The sequence below is a fragment of the Convolutriloba macropyga genome, chromosome 3, assembly GCF_964194025.1.
Source record: "Convolutriloba macropyga chromosome 3, txConMacr16.3, whole genome shotgun sequence".
Classification (NCBI taxonomy): domain Eukaryota; kingdom Metazoa; phylum Xenacoelomorpha; order Acoela; family Convolutidae; genus Convolutriloba; species Convolutriloba macropyga.
In genome coordinates, this window is record NC_134470.1 from 54,778,689 (window position 1) to 54,793,976 (window position 15,288).

The following is a 15,288-nucleotide window of genomic DNA, read 5'->3' on the forward strand; positions in this document are numbered from 1 at the left end:
AATAAGTATCCATAAGCAGGTGAACGCCAAATTTAAACTACAAGATAAGATTTTTCAGCAAATTGTTGCTGAGATGAAAATAAGATTCAATCTTAATTTGCGCTCATTTTTGGGCTGCCCGGCACTGCTTTCTGTCATAGGATTTATAAACAATTACACAAAAAAGCCTGCTTCTTTTATCCTGTGAGGCTATACTAAAACGAGTATTGCAACATTGTAAGAAGACATTACGAGATAGCCCAGTAATTCGGACTATAGTTTGAACGTGCAATGTAGCGATTCATATTGGTTTCAAAAGTAAGAAGCATTAACTTTCAATGAATTTGAATGAAAAAGCATCAATTTTGGTTTATGTTGCAAGGAATACCAATCGGTTTTTAATAACCTCGAACGTTAGCTAAGTTAGTTTTTTTTTTATTTCAATTACTTAATGAAAAAATTTTGGGGGATGTTCAAGCAAAATGGAACGATAATTGGGTGTCACAGAAAAAATTCAACAGAATAAAACCAAAATCCTACAGAGAACCACAAAATCTGCGTTTCATTGAATCCCGTCCATCAACAACGTTGGCATTCAAAAATGTTGGGTTAATTGTAAAACCTCTACCAATTCTTGTTCCTTAGTGGGGGGATAAAATATATGCTCCACTGTTTTTTTCTTCTGTCAATTTTGGCCGATTGATATATTCGTCGTACCGAGTTGTGAGTGCTCTCATTAGGAAACCCGCCCAGCGTATAACATACAATTAAAAAAGAAATTTTCTAAAATTTCTTTTTCCAGGAGGCTATCGAAATTCAAAGTTTTGAAGAATATTCGACTAATTTTTGTTGTTTTTGCTCAATATTTTTGTATTTTATGCCCAAGTTTTTGTCAACTTTGCTAAAACCGTTTAAAAAAATTAACACTGCTTTTCCTTTCAAAAATAGAGGGTTGCCAAACTGTTTGATCAAACTTCCAATTTTTTCAGCAAAAAAGGCGCCCAATATGAATGTTCAGAAAATCCTGTTTGTTTTTGCCCGCATTAAAGAATTAAATCAACTACTGAAACAAAACTTGTTAAATAAAAAAGTTAGATCGTTTTGATGAGTGCTTTCTTTGAAATTTTTTGTTACAAAAATTGACCGTTTTTTTATAATTTAGAAAAATAATTATCACAAATTCATGATATATATCGCAATTTTTGTTGCAAATTAACTATTTCAAGACATTTTAAACTAAATACGTTTTCAACGCGCAGCAACAGCAAGGCTAATTTTGGTCTCATTGAGAATTTCTACATTCAGAAAATAACCGAATTGCTTCTGTGGCAAGGTAGATTTCAAAATATGTTTGAATTTTTTTCTATTTATATTATATTATCTTTTTTAATTATTATTAAAATTATCATTATCTTCTTTTTAATCAATGACCAGAATGCCTCCTTTCAAGACGTAATTACACTCAGATCTCATTTGCGTGCAAATAGAGCCCAATGAACAAATATTCTGTTTTCAGAGAAAAGCTCTTGGTTTTACAGCTCCGATTAAATGTTCTCTTAAACAAAACATGAATTCATTTGTTTTGTCTTCAAAGTAATTTTTGTACATTCATGTTCTAATTATAGTAACTGAACATCTATTTAGTCTCTTTAAATGATATTAGTGAACCTGAAACTGCTTTAAATTGATACCTAATGGCTCCCATGACCTTGAAAAAATCTGATTAAAAAAATTGAGTTAAACCTTGAACTTTGGTTTTTTCCTGTTTCTGACCTTTTTTATTTAAGTCTCAAGTCGAATTTTTTTTTAAAAAAAATGAAAAATAAATTTACCTCAGGTTTATTTGATTTATAAAGCGGTTTTGTAGATACAACAATTTTTTTGAAGTATCTTGAGTTTTGTGTTTTTGTCCACTATTGAAGTTCCACTTAAATTGTCTCGTCATATCATCACATCCACAACAGGCTCGTTTGGCCTTGCTTTTAATCAAGCGATAATTTAACATACATAGTTTTCTTCTTGAATAGCTCATATTTTGTAAACACTTTGACACCACTTTCTCGCAAATTTTAATTGAACTTCGAATTTTGCCTGCTTTTGTAATTTTATTTACACCCGCATGACATTCCCGATAATAGCAGGTCTCAAGAATTTTTTATTCAGCTATAAATTACTATTTTTAATGACTTTAGTTAATAGCTTTTAAATTTACAGGCTTCAGAACCCTATTTCAAAAATTTTTTTGTAAAATTTTGAAGTCTGACTGTATTTGTTGTTGTTTTTTGCAGGATATGACTTAGTTTCACTATTGATAGATCCCATTGGCTTACTAAGGAGTTTTAATAGAAAAGACGTTAGTGTCTTAATTGAACGCTTACGATTTGTATGTATTCTGAAGTATATTAAAAATATTCGAGTTTTAAACCTTGCCGCCTTTCTGTTTTTTTCCCGTCTACTTGTCGCCTTGTCTGAGTTAAGACAGGTCCCATCTGCTTTCTAGTGACAAACCCCACTGGCTTCTTAAGGAGTTTCATGGAAACCTACTTAGTGTTTTAGTTGAAAGCTTACGGTTTGTGTGAGTTCTGAAATCATTTGAGTTCAAAGTATTCGGGTTTTGAACTTTGCCGATTTTCTGTTCTTCGTGCTATCAACTTGTTACCCAGTCTGATTTAGGACAGGTCCCTACTGCTTTGTAGTGAAAAACAATTTGATTTTTAACGGTTTTATTTGACGCTATTTTTGAATCTGTAAATAAGTGCTTTCAAAATAGGTATTGAGATTTAAATACCTATTAGAACGTAATGAATATTTGTAGTTGTTTTTTTTCCCTAATTTGTTGTTGGTTTTGTCTCGTAGTCTCATTAATGGCAGGTCTCATCGTCCCTTTTTTGTGTCTTTATTTATTTAATAAATAAATAATTATGATCACCAATTATGATCAAATGTGATGTGTGAATTTTCGATAGATTTCTTTCTCTTTCGCTTTCGGTAGAGATTCATATTCAAAAATGTGGGTGATCGAGGTCAAAAAATTATGTGTAAGATTTTAGTGGGCCACAAATCAAACAAGAAAGACGATAAAGGTCTATACTTTGTCCGTTGCGGAATTGTTTTTATTAAAAAAATGTTAACCTTAGTGAAAAGTCATTGATGCAGTGATCCCAATCTCGAGACTGTTTAAACATATTGATTGTTCTCCGACAATAGGCTCTCTTCCACAAAATTTTCTCCACTCCATTCATTTTTTAGAATGAAACTTCTAGTGTTGTTCTATCTCATAAGTAATAAACTCACAAATATCATTATAATTGAAGTAAAACTTGTTCATGTATACCAAAATTTGAAGCGCTCGTCATTAATAGACTTTCAATTAACAAAACATTTGATCGATTTGTTAAAATCCAGTACATGGTTAGCTGCTGGATTCATGAACATAAGAACTAAAGAATACCAGGCAAAGAAATTCTGACCTTACAAACGAAAAACATATGTTTAATGTATTTTTAGCACAGAAAGCGTTTTTTCTCCTCGGGCGATTTTTGGTTTTAATTATCGGATAAATTTCAATTTAATGAGATTGCTCTTTGTTTTGAAAGCGAAAAGGAGATAAAGACGACTAATGCATAGAAATTGCTGGCAACATCCATGCATAGAATATATATGATTTTCAGGAGTTGTGAAATGATATTTACCTATGGCGCACAGAACATAAGAAAATAACACAATGGAAGGAATGTGAATTCCACATATCGATTCCTCCTGTTTCAAAAATGGTAAATATAATTCGGTTGTCGGAAATTCTAGAGCTGGTCAGAACCCATTTTGTATGTCCTTCGGCATTCAACGATCTGATGACGAATTGATATGAAATAAGTCTAGTAAATCAAATAATTGGCAGTAAAAACATGAAACGCAAAATCGGCAAAAGGCAGAAAAAAGCGTTGTTAATTTGGCAACAAACAAAAAGCAAGCTTCTTACCAATAATCTAGGACAAACAGAATAACTTTCTAAGAGAAATTGTTGGAAAAAACGTGTTTCAGTTTAATTCGGTTCCACATTGAATACTCAGTAACCTCAATGATTGGATGAATGAATTTAGCACAGAAAGAAGAAAAAATTAAAATAGAGAAAAGTTTTCGATTCCGTGCTCATTTACTTGTTTTCAAAACCCCTCTAAACAAATGAAGGAACTATTTCATATTTCTGCATTGGCATTGGTTGGTAAAACCCAATAAGATGTGGAACTAACCCTTTCAATAATGGTTTTAAGCTCGAAGTGGATCTTTTACAAGCAACATGGAGCATCCAGAACTCAGCAACTAATCTATGGCTCCCCAAATGAAAAAAGCCTTTTTTACTAAGTAGAAAAATTAATTGCAAGAATATTTACGAGAAGCAGTAAATAGGGAAGCAGTTGAAATTTTTAGCGCAAAAAAGCCATAAAGCCATGAACACTTTTCTTGTGAAGCAAACTTTGTAAACATTGTAAATTGGTGTGGCCACAATGCGTTTTGACCCCCTCCCCTCCCTGTCCCCTCCCATTTTACAAATTATGCGCCACAACATTGAAGATGAATATGTGCTGATATAGCACGTGCGCTTGAGGTCTCAAATATGCAACCACTCCTCTGAGAGGTGCGGGATTTTCACTTCATTCACTGCTTTTGATTAATTACTGCCTTTCAGGCAACCTTCAATCACCATTCAGTTTAACTGCAGTTGTTCTACATACCGTCAGCTTGCATCTGAGGCACGTAGACCCACGGCCTGCTGCCCACTGGGTTTTCCTTCTCATCCAGGTAGAACTCATCAGTGTTGATGGAACTGTTCAGCACCCACCCCTCGTTGTAACCGGCCGTATCTCCATCGCCCAGAGAGTAGTCTGGGTAGCAATCGTTCACCGTCTCTCGTATTATTTTAGGTGCGTCACAATGGGCCAGAGGGTCCATACGAACCTGAATTTTGAAACAAGTTAAGCTGTGATACCTCTAAGTATGCAGGTGTCAGATAGCCAAAAATTAAAACGTTTCTACAAGCTAAGATTATGATACGTACGATTGTGATATATTGTATGTTTTGTCGTGATATTTGCCCTTAATTAATTGGTGAACACGCTTTTAGCTGGTATTTTGCAGTAATTAACTAAGAACTTTTTCTACATCAACACAAGACATTTTTTAAAACCTGTTTTTATTATTTGCAATAAAAATACATTCAAAACTCGTCTATAATTTCCATTAGATGGGACCCATAATCAAAATGATACCATTTGAGTAGTGCTAACATCGAAGTTAACTTCAGGGTGAAGAAATGCGGCTGAAAAAGAGACCCATTTTTACGTTCTTTCCTCAAGTGACTGTCTCCTGTTGTTATGTTTTTGAAGGTCGTTGAAGAACCAATTCTGCTATTATATGCAATATTAACAACTAAGATCATGAAGCGTTAAAATTAAGAAAGGTAACAAGGCATTGCATCAAATTGCGCAAAAAAAAAATTTCTACTTTCTTGAAAGTTTTTTCTAATTTGTGTTTAATTAATTATTTAGAGCGAAAAAAACTGCTAATCGCTTCACGTTTGTTGAAATTTTGTGAAGACTCAAATGGATGATCAACAGGAGGCCAATGGAGGGCTTAAGTTATAAAGTATCATGAAGTATCGGGAACACTACAGAATATTGATGTAAAAAAATAAATTTTTTCGTTCTCATCACACTATTATATTTGTTCCGACCCCACTTATGGGGGGGGGAACTATATACTCAAATGGGTTTTTATTTTTTGTTCAGTCAATTTTGGCCGATTGATATATTCATCGTAGGGAAATGTGAGTGGTATCATTAAAAAGCTCGTCCAGCGTAGAATTCGAAACAAAGAAGATTTTTTTGAAATTCGTTTTTTTTGAGGAGTTATCGAGGATTGAAATTTTGTGTGAAAACGGGAAAATTAGCATGATTTTGCTCACATTTAGTGAAATTTTTCTTCAAATTAAGATCTTCTTTTAATAAAAATATTAATTCAAAGTTTGATTTCACGCCACAAAATCAATTGATTTTGAGACCCTAATGGACGAATGGCGATAAAAAGTCTAGTTATGGTCTCATAGGGAAGTAAACTATCAAAAAAATTCAAATTATATTTGCGAGCTCTTTTTTTAAGAATTTTTTCATATCTTTTTTGTTTTCTTAAGTCACCTATAGACTAGTCACTTCTCATACCGAGTTTCCGTTAATGAGAAACCTGATTTAGAGTCTAATGAAGCCCAATGAACAAAAAATTCGTTTTCAAGGAATCGCTCGTGTTTTTTTTTGGCTTCGACTCATAGTTTTCGTAATTTTAAATGAAATTTTGGAGTCAATAGAGGTTTTCCTAATTTTTTGGAGTCCTATAGCAGAGAATCTTTGACTACAAGTGCAATAAGTTTTGTAATGAGCAATAATTGAACATATCTAGAGCTTTAAGTGGGCAGCTAACGGCTGTCAAGACTTTAAAATTGATTTTTCGAGAATTTTTTTTAACATTAACTGACCCTAAGCTTCTTTTCGTGAACAGTAAGTCAGTCTCAGTAATGACAGGACCGCCTTCCTTTCTACTGCAACCAAAATTATTCTGGTTAGTGGTTCTATTCCCTGACTATTTTTTATATGACTTCAATGCCACAAGATTTCAAAATTAAAAAAAAAAATTTCTTTGGATTTTTTCTTATTATTGGTCGCTCTTGAAATCTTATTGTATTATCCCGATATTGATTTATCCCATTGGCTTAGAGGAAACGTTCAATGGATCATGTTTAAAGTTCTCAGAGAAAAGCTTATGGATTAAATGGCTTCGACACTTTCTTCTCACTCTTTTATTGAATTTTTGCTTTTTGCCTGTATTTGTTGTTGTTTCCAAAGTCATAAGACTTATTGTAATGTCATGTTGATTAACTATGCACGACAAATATCTTTAGATTTCAAAAGAGGCACAACTTAGCGTATTTATTGACTTCCGTTCAAAGCTATTGAATTGAACGGCTGTTAAGACTTTAAAAAAGATATTTCGAGAATTTTTTTTCACATTAACCGATCCTAAACTCATTTTCGTGATCATGAGCTGTAAGTCAGTCTCAGTAGTGACAAGACACTCTTCTTTTCTACTGAAGCCAAATTTAATCTGGTTAGCGGTTCTATCTTCTAACTATTTGTTATATGATTTCAATGCCACAAGACTTCAAAATTTAAAAAAAAATGGATATATTCTTATAATTGTTTCCTCTTGAAATCTTTTAACATTATCCTGATACTGATATCTTTCATATACTCAGAGTAGACGTCAAATGGATCATAGTTAAAGTTTTCAGAGGGAAGTTTATGGTTTAAATTTCTTCGAGAACTTCTTCTCGCACTTTTCTATTGAAATTTTGATTTTGCTCGTATTCGTTGTTGCTTCCATAGCCATAAGACGTATTGTGATGTCTTATTGTTAACCTAAGCACGACAAACATCTTTTTACTCCAATCGAAGCATAACTGAGCGTATTTATTCAGTTTTTTAAAGCTATTGAATTTAATAGCTGTTAAGACTTTATAAATGATTTTTCGGGAGCTTTTTTAACATTAACCGATACTAAACTTATTTTCCTGAACTGTAAGTCAGTCTCAGTAATGACCGAACCCCCTTACTTTCTATGTGAACCAAAATTAATCTGTTTAGCGGTTTTATCTGCTAACTATTGGTGTTATGATGACTTCGATGCACGAGTTTTCCCTATTTTTTTTGAATTTTTTTCTCATAAATTTGGTTCCTATTGGAATTTTACCACATTATCCTATTATTGATTGTTGCATTGGCTTAGAGAAGACGTTAAGGGGATCATACATTTATTTTTCAGCGAAAAATTGGCTTCGACACTTGCTTCTCGCACTTTTCTACTTAATTTTTGGATTTGACCTGTTTTTGTTGGTTTTCATAGTCACTGTTTTATTGTAAGGTCTTTTTGATGACCTATAAATGACAAACATCCTTTTTGTTTCCTCGAGGCTTAACTTAGCGTATTTTTTAGCTTCCGTTGAAAGCCATTGAATTTAATTTTTTAGCTTCCGTTGAAAGCCATTGAATTTAATTAATTGAATTTAATTGCGTCAAATTGTTAAAAAGAGTATCCCATTGCTGTTAAAAAATTAATTGAAAGTAGAAAAGTTATTACTGAAAATTTATTTCTGAATAGCTTCGAATATTTTCTCGCTCATTTTTTTTGAATTTGCTCTTTTTGCCTGTTTTTTATTCTTCAGGTAGTCGTAAAGTGTTGACCAGTCTCATAAGCTTGTAATTAAAAATTGAATGAATTATGTCACCCGAAGCAGTTAATTTATAGCGGATATTTTTGAAGTTTATGATACTTAAAAGATTTTTCAGGATTTTCGTCAACTTGTAACTTTTTTCATCATTGAGAGGTCCCATACAATTACTTGTTTTTTTTTTGTTTTTGCCATGCAATTTTCGTTTTTGCTTTTTTGTTGTTGTTGTTGTTGTTGTTGTTGTTGTTTATTCTCGTAGTCTTTTTAATGGCAAATTTTTTTGTAATGAGGCATGGCATTACTTAGTTCAATTATTAGTTTGGTTGTGTAACGATTTTTTTTAAACTCATACATTTATTTTTGTTTCTCTTTACCAAAAATTTAAGTCAAAAGACAGTTAAGTCAAAAATGTAGATTAGCGCGGGTCGGAACATCATGTGCGAACGCACATTATCGAGCCTCCTTGTTTGTTGATATATTCTTAATATCAAAAATTTGGTCACTTCTATAATCAAACCCCCCCCCCCCCCCCACCACACACACACACTTACGCACGCACACACACACACACACACACACACACACACACACACACACACACACACACACACACACAAACACGCACTCTCTCTCTCACACACACACACACACACACACGCACGCACGCACGCACACACACACAACACACACAACACACACCTGTCTGATTCTTGCTGCTCCGACCAGGTAACTCTGTTTATCACTTGTGAATCCTCTGATGTCATTTGTCACATTACCATTGTACCACTGCTGGCTGTACAGTCCAGGAATCAGAGACACATACATCCATGTCCAGAAGTCCGGATACTTCGTTATGGAGCCCCACTTCGTACCTAGAATCGAGAAACGGTGGTTATCTTGTCACATCTTGAACTTACTTGCGAATACACGAAGAAAAAATACTTCAACAAAAACGTCGCCCTTTGTTTGAATGGGAGTTAAGTTATGCTCTGTGAAATAAATTTTGAAAAAATCGGAGCCTTCTTCACACCCACTTTATCAATCGTATGAGTGATGAGACAAGGCAAATGGAAACATTTATGTTCGATCCCGGTTCATCGATCATACAACTTTCTTTGATTTCATACGAGGTCATATATGATTTTTTTGTAACCATACGAGGTCATATATGAATTTTTTATTATTTCTTAGTAGTCTTAAAAAATCATATCTGATTTCATGGAAATCATACAGAAATGATACATAAAATTTGAAAACACAAAAATTGTAAGTTTTTAATATCGGTAGTAATCGACAAAAAATGTGAAAATCATGCAAGCTCTCGTATGGTATATAAAAAATGACTGACGCCAAAAATTCCCTACTAATTAAGTCAGGGACAATTGAAGATAATACATCGTATGTGCAGTCCACATTTGACAATTTGGACGAGCTAAAACTTCCATTGGATTTTAATACGTATTGAGAAAATAATTTAAAAGTTAGATGCAAAAAAATGAATATTTTTAATGAATGGGCATTTATATGCATAAACTAGCCTGAGTTTGAAAACTTTAGTCATATAGAATTATTCATTCATTCAATTAGCATCAATTTTGCAATAGATATTCTACTGATTAAAATTTAAACGTTAATTGAAGGAATAAATGATGTATGTTTCTTGGTAATCATACCACAATCATATACGACTTCTTGGATTCATACTAGGATTTTACTAAGAAATCAAGTATGAAATCATGTATGATCCTTGTATGATATAAAAGAAACATCAACCGGGGAGGTGTGCAAATCACTTACTGGTATAAACGTAATTTTTCTAGGACTAAGATGTAATGGTCAACTTGGTAGAGCAATTTAGGAGAAAATTGATTTGAAGCCTTTATGACTATCAATTTTTTCTTTAATTGATGTTGGCAGTAAAGTGGTGAGTACCTTATAGAAAGAATAAAAACATAACTCAATATTTGTGTAAAAACAAATGTAGAAAAATGTATGTAATTCGTTGGAAAAAAGTAAAAACTTTAGAAAAACGCCAATCGTATTGCAACTTCATACGAAAAAAATATTGAGGTCAACTTGACTACTAGTGTTTCTCAGGTAAAAAAATGTTCTCAAAAATTTTTCTAATTTCCTAAATACCCTAATTCTATCTCGTTTAAAACATTAGTCCATGTTTCTCTTGTGATGAATAACCGGAAAAACTTTTTAAGTAAAACCTAATTGAAGTATGAAAACCGAAACTAATTTTTGGACTCTTTTTAAAAGTCTAACCAGTTTTTTGCCAAACTGTAACAAATGCATTCTTTTTTCATCTTGAAAGTAGCACTCACACTTTTGTCCTACCATTTTCACATCAATCGGATGAGATTCGCCTCAAGTTTCAAATACGCGTCACATATTTTCAAACTCCGCTACATCATTTTCATCGTTTCCAGCTTTTGCTTTTTCTGTTTGTCGATTTGCCAAACTTCACAACTGCACGAATACTTATCAACCACCGTTTCAATTACATCTGTTGTAAGAAATATTTAGTATAACTTGCATGCATTTAAAAATCTTTGAGAAAACATGGTCTCGAGTTTTCTCCAAAAATTTTAGTTCCTTAAATACGTTGTTTGTTTACGTCCTCCCTAAAAATTTTGATAGTCAACATTTAAAATGCAAAGTGGTTTAAGCCAACAAACAAAGTATTCTGCTGTGCTCAAAAAAATTCATTTAAAAGAATTTTTCAGCAAATTCTCTCTTCAAATGACAGTTTGTTTCATACATGCCAAAAAAATAAAAAGCATAGCAAATTCATTAAAATGATTGCTGGTAATTGATTCTTTAAAAACGCTGGAAAACTCTATCAATAAAACCGAAAATTGAAGGGCACTTGTTCTCTTGAACACATTTCCTCTTTCTTTGTTAAACGCATTTGCAATTGAAAATGTCTCTAATATAGTCAACGAAAGTGTTCTGTTCATTTTGGTCCGGAGAGAGAAAACAAATTCTCAAAATTTGCTAAAATGGAACTTAGAAACTACAATAATCAAGGCCTCTCACTAGATTCATTTTTTAAAATTTTTATTGTTCTTACTGATTATGTTGAACAAATTCTAGAATTAATTTTTAGCACTACTTATTGAAAAATTAATTAATTTCTTCCATTAATAATAAATTTTTTAAACTTATTTGACGAAATTACTAAGATCTACAGAATAAAGCATCATTTTTTAAATTCACATATTTCGTACAATCGCTTTTTTGTACTATGTTTTAAACTTATATTTTGTGACAATAAATTAGGCGGTGGATTTATTGAAAAGTACATGTATTCGTTGCAGTAACAGCAAAAATAATGTTTTTTCAATCCTAAGTGCAGTATATTTCTTCAACTTTCATGGTTCTACTTTGTTCACCCCGATTGATTTAACCCCGCATAACTTAACCCCTCATCATTTAGCCCTTCTATGATTTCACCCCTCCATCATTTCATCTCGCCAATTGGCAGTTTACAATAAAGGAATGTTTTATCATACTTAAGCTGAAATTTTGGCATGGCCAGGTGATTATTTTTGTAATTTAATAGTCATAATATTAAAGAAGACTATAATTGTTGTGAAATGATATAGGTGTTAAATGCTTATGGGGTTAAATGATAAAGTGTGATTAAATTGCGGTGAAATGATAGCGGGTTTAAAAATAATAATCTTCTGAGAGCAATCTGGCGAATTTTTCCCACAATTTATTGCAAACAAAAGTTTTATTTTCAATGCGATGTCAAATTTTTTAAAGTTAGTGATCAAAAAAGATCACACTCTGCATGTTGACAATCTAACAATTAGCTCAATAACAGCTAACTGAAAAAATTTCAGTTAAATTAGGAGGATTTTTCACTCATTTGATAGTATTCTATCAAAGTTAAATTGAAGAAAGCTTTTTTAGTGTTCATGTTTAACGCTTGTCCTCAGTAGTCTGTATGTTAAAAAGCTGACCTATGAGAAATTCTATCTATTAGAAATTCTTATAGACAACTTTTGGCCACTTTGAAGGTCCATATTATTATGTTCGAACACATATTATCGACCTTGCTTGTTGTTATCCGCTTTAAATCTTTGAGTCGTTTTGGTCAAACGCTTCATTGAGTCATTGAGTAAACTAGAATGTTGAGAAGACCTAGTTGAAAAACAGGATCCAAAGTATAGAAATGAAGTGAACTCGATTACCTGTGGTGAACATGTTTCGGAGGTTCTCTGTCATGAGATATCCTTGTGGATCAGTCTGTGCATTGCATATAGTCGACAGCAAAAACAGGAAGATGAAGTACCTGCAAACATTATTGAATAAATTATATATAAAAAAAACAAAAACCGATGCTCGCAAAATCAACTAGAATATAAGACTTTCTGGAAGAACTTTCTCTGTCCTTGGCTTATCGTGAGATAGTTATAAAACACCAACAATCAGTAATGCCTCGAATTGTTGTGACGTATCATTGCGATGACGATAGATACGAAGAAAGCTTATTTTTACTTAAATTAAATTTTCTCATCAATTCAACGATGGCAATCTGCTAAAATGGTGAAATCGAAAATGAAACCTTTCAGCAAAAAGGGTTCTATATTTGCCTTCTGAGCAATTTGACTGGTGTGAACTGCTGCGGTGCAACACTTATTTTGCATAAAATAGACTTGCTTTAAATGCTTAAAGACTTAAATGCTTTATGCTTAAGAAGAACTCAAGCTCAAAAGGTCACAAGTATTCGTGATAAAATCAGATAAAATTATGAATTCTTAGTTAACTAAGAAATGACAAATGACTTCTTCAACAAATGTAACAATAAATTACCACGAGATTTGAATTCAAATCTCGTGGTAATTTATTGTTACATTTGTTGAAAAAGTCATTTGGAATGCTGGTTGGCACATTTAGGTCAAGCTTATTTAGTACAACCTATCCCGGCATCCTTGAACGGGTTCAAACAAAATCGATGTTTTTGTTGCATTTTTCCTTTGGCCATAAATATTTTGCAAAGTTAATGTTTTCCGAAGCAAATGAAACGATTGTCATAGTCGTCGCCGTCCTTGTCATTGGTGTCATTACTCTGTTGTCATGGAGGTTAATGTAAGAAAAAATTTCAAAAAAAATTTAATTGTGTCTGACTGACCTTCCTATTTCGAAGAGAGCATCCCACATCTTCTTCATCTTCTCCCTGTACTTCCTGGCTGCCTCGATGTCTGTGGCCATTGGCTTCACATACGCCTGTTGCAGCTTCTTGTACTGCTTCTTGTAGTCGCTGTAGTCCAACTGCAAACATGTACATGTACAAATGATCACTATTTTGCAATAGTTGCTAATCGTACAGTTGTTGGGTAAAATCCTGTAATTTACCTGAGTGATCGACTAACCGCAAAAAATGAATAACAGAGCCTTCGAATTTTGAATACCAGGTAAATTTTGAATACTGATGGGATCAATTTAGGCTATTGGCAAACAGGTTATACTTAAACCCCGAAAAAAATTACAATGAGAAAAAATTTTAAATACACAAATATTTCTGAATCCTATAATAATAATTTATTTATTTGGTGAACATACATTCAAACCAAAACAGACCATCCAAAAGCGCAATGCTTTTCAAGGGAGGCCTGGAAAACATAAATTTACAGCGAACAGAACATAAATAAATGCCTACAAATGGGACATAAATAAATGCCAAATCCCAAATTTTACTCCCACTGATAATGACGTTGACTTAGAATCAACATATGAAGCTTGTATTTGATCTCAGAAATATCATAAGAATATATATAATTTTGTATGTTAGCGTAGCATTGTTTAATAGATTATGGTGACATATACCTCAACGATGGACTTTCCTCTCTCAGATGTGTTTTCTATGATCTCCATTCTCTGCTGCTCCTTCGGGTCTGGCTGCTCTGGCTTCTTGATCAGAAGGGCGAAGAACAGACCCAGACATACGCACTTGATAGGCTGCACGAAGAATAGGGACTCGAAGAAACCTAAAAACAATCGAAATTATCGTGATATAAAAACCGGAGCTGTTTCCCCCTACCCTTAAACAATGTCGTTATGTTCATAATACCATAATACGCGAAAACAGAAAAACAGACTAATGCGCCTTTTCATTGACAGTGCGTGGCCTTATAGGTAGTGGAAGTAATTTTTTTAGTGGCAGTAACTAATTTTTTCCCAGTTTATACTATTATTTTATCATATTAATAACCAATACCCCCGACTCATTTCACCTTGTATTTTTCCTGTTAAAAGGTTGAGAGAGAACAACCTAAAGTAAATTGTGCATTCGATAAGCTTGACATAGCTTGACAAGCTCTACTTTTTAAACGTATACTTGGCTAGAGAAATGAAGCCTTGAGGAACAAGAAAGAACGTGAGAATGGGTTATAAGAGACGCCCAATTTCGAGAGCTCAAGACCAGTTGGTGTAATTGGGTAGCACACTAGGATTACAAGTAAGAGATGCTGGTTCGAATCCAGTACTGGTCCATTTTCACAGTAGTTGCACCTGCTTAGACCCCCTAACATTTCCCTTCAAAGCCCCATGAAACAATGCTAATCCCCCTTGTTCGTTTCCCGAAACACCTCGGAAAATTTATTTTCATGTAGACCCACCAAATTAGAACACAAGTTTTCAGAACAATAAGCAAGGATAACTCGCCCATTAGGAAAGTTTTGAGCCATAGATTTGACTGGTCTTTTCCATAAGCCATTCCATACAATAGAGTGAAGAAAGCAGACACGAAAGACACGAATACCATGAGTACCCATGCAATATACACAGTCCACCAGGGCAATCCCTTCGGCTTCTTCCCCTCCTCCAACTCATTCGGGGGTGGCTCGTTTATCACACTCTCTATGCTACAAGTCGAGGCCTCTAGCTCGTTCTCTGAAACCATACATACATAACAGATAACTGTTGGAATCATTGTTTGCGACAAGGAATCCTAGCTACATAAAATTAAAGCTGCTTCAAGGCATTACTTGACTACGGTTTTTCTAAATAGTTGATGT

At 33.4% G+C, this 15,288-nt stretch overlaps 1 protein-coding gene across 1 annotated transcript in view; it reads right to left on the reverse strand.

Moving 5' to 3' along the window:
* The window catches only part of LOC142336287 (uncharacterized), a 279,116-nt gene that overhangs the window by 57,042 nt on the left and 206,786 nt on the right, over positions 1-15,288 (reverse strand). Inside the window, exons 36-41 of the mRNA XM_075385000.1 lie at positions 14,936-15,163; positions 14,099-14,259; positions 13,404-13,543; positions 12,463-12,563; positions 8,954-9,126; positions 4,713-4,935 (exon numbers count right to left, since the gene is read on the reverse strand). Of these exons, the coding sequence (XP_075241115.1) occupies positions 4,713-4,935; positions 8,954-9,126; positions 12,463-12,563; positions 13,404-13,543; positions 14,099-14,259; positions 14,936-15,163 (1,026 nt within the window). The remainder of the gene's footprint in view (positions 1-4,712; positions 4,936-8,953; positions 9,127-12,462; positions 12,564-13,403; positions 13,544-14,098; positions 14,260-14,935; positions 15,164-15,288) is intronic.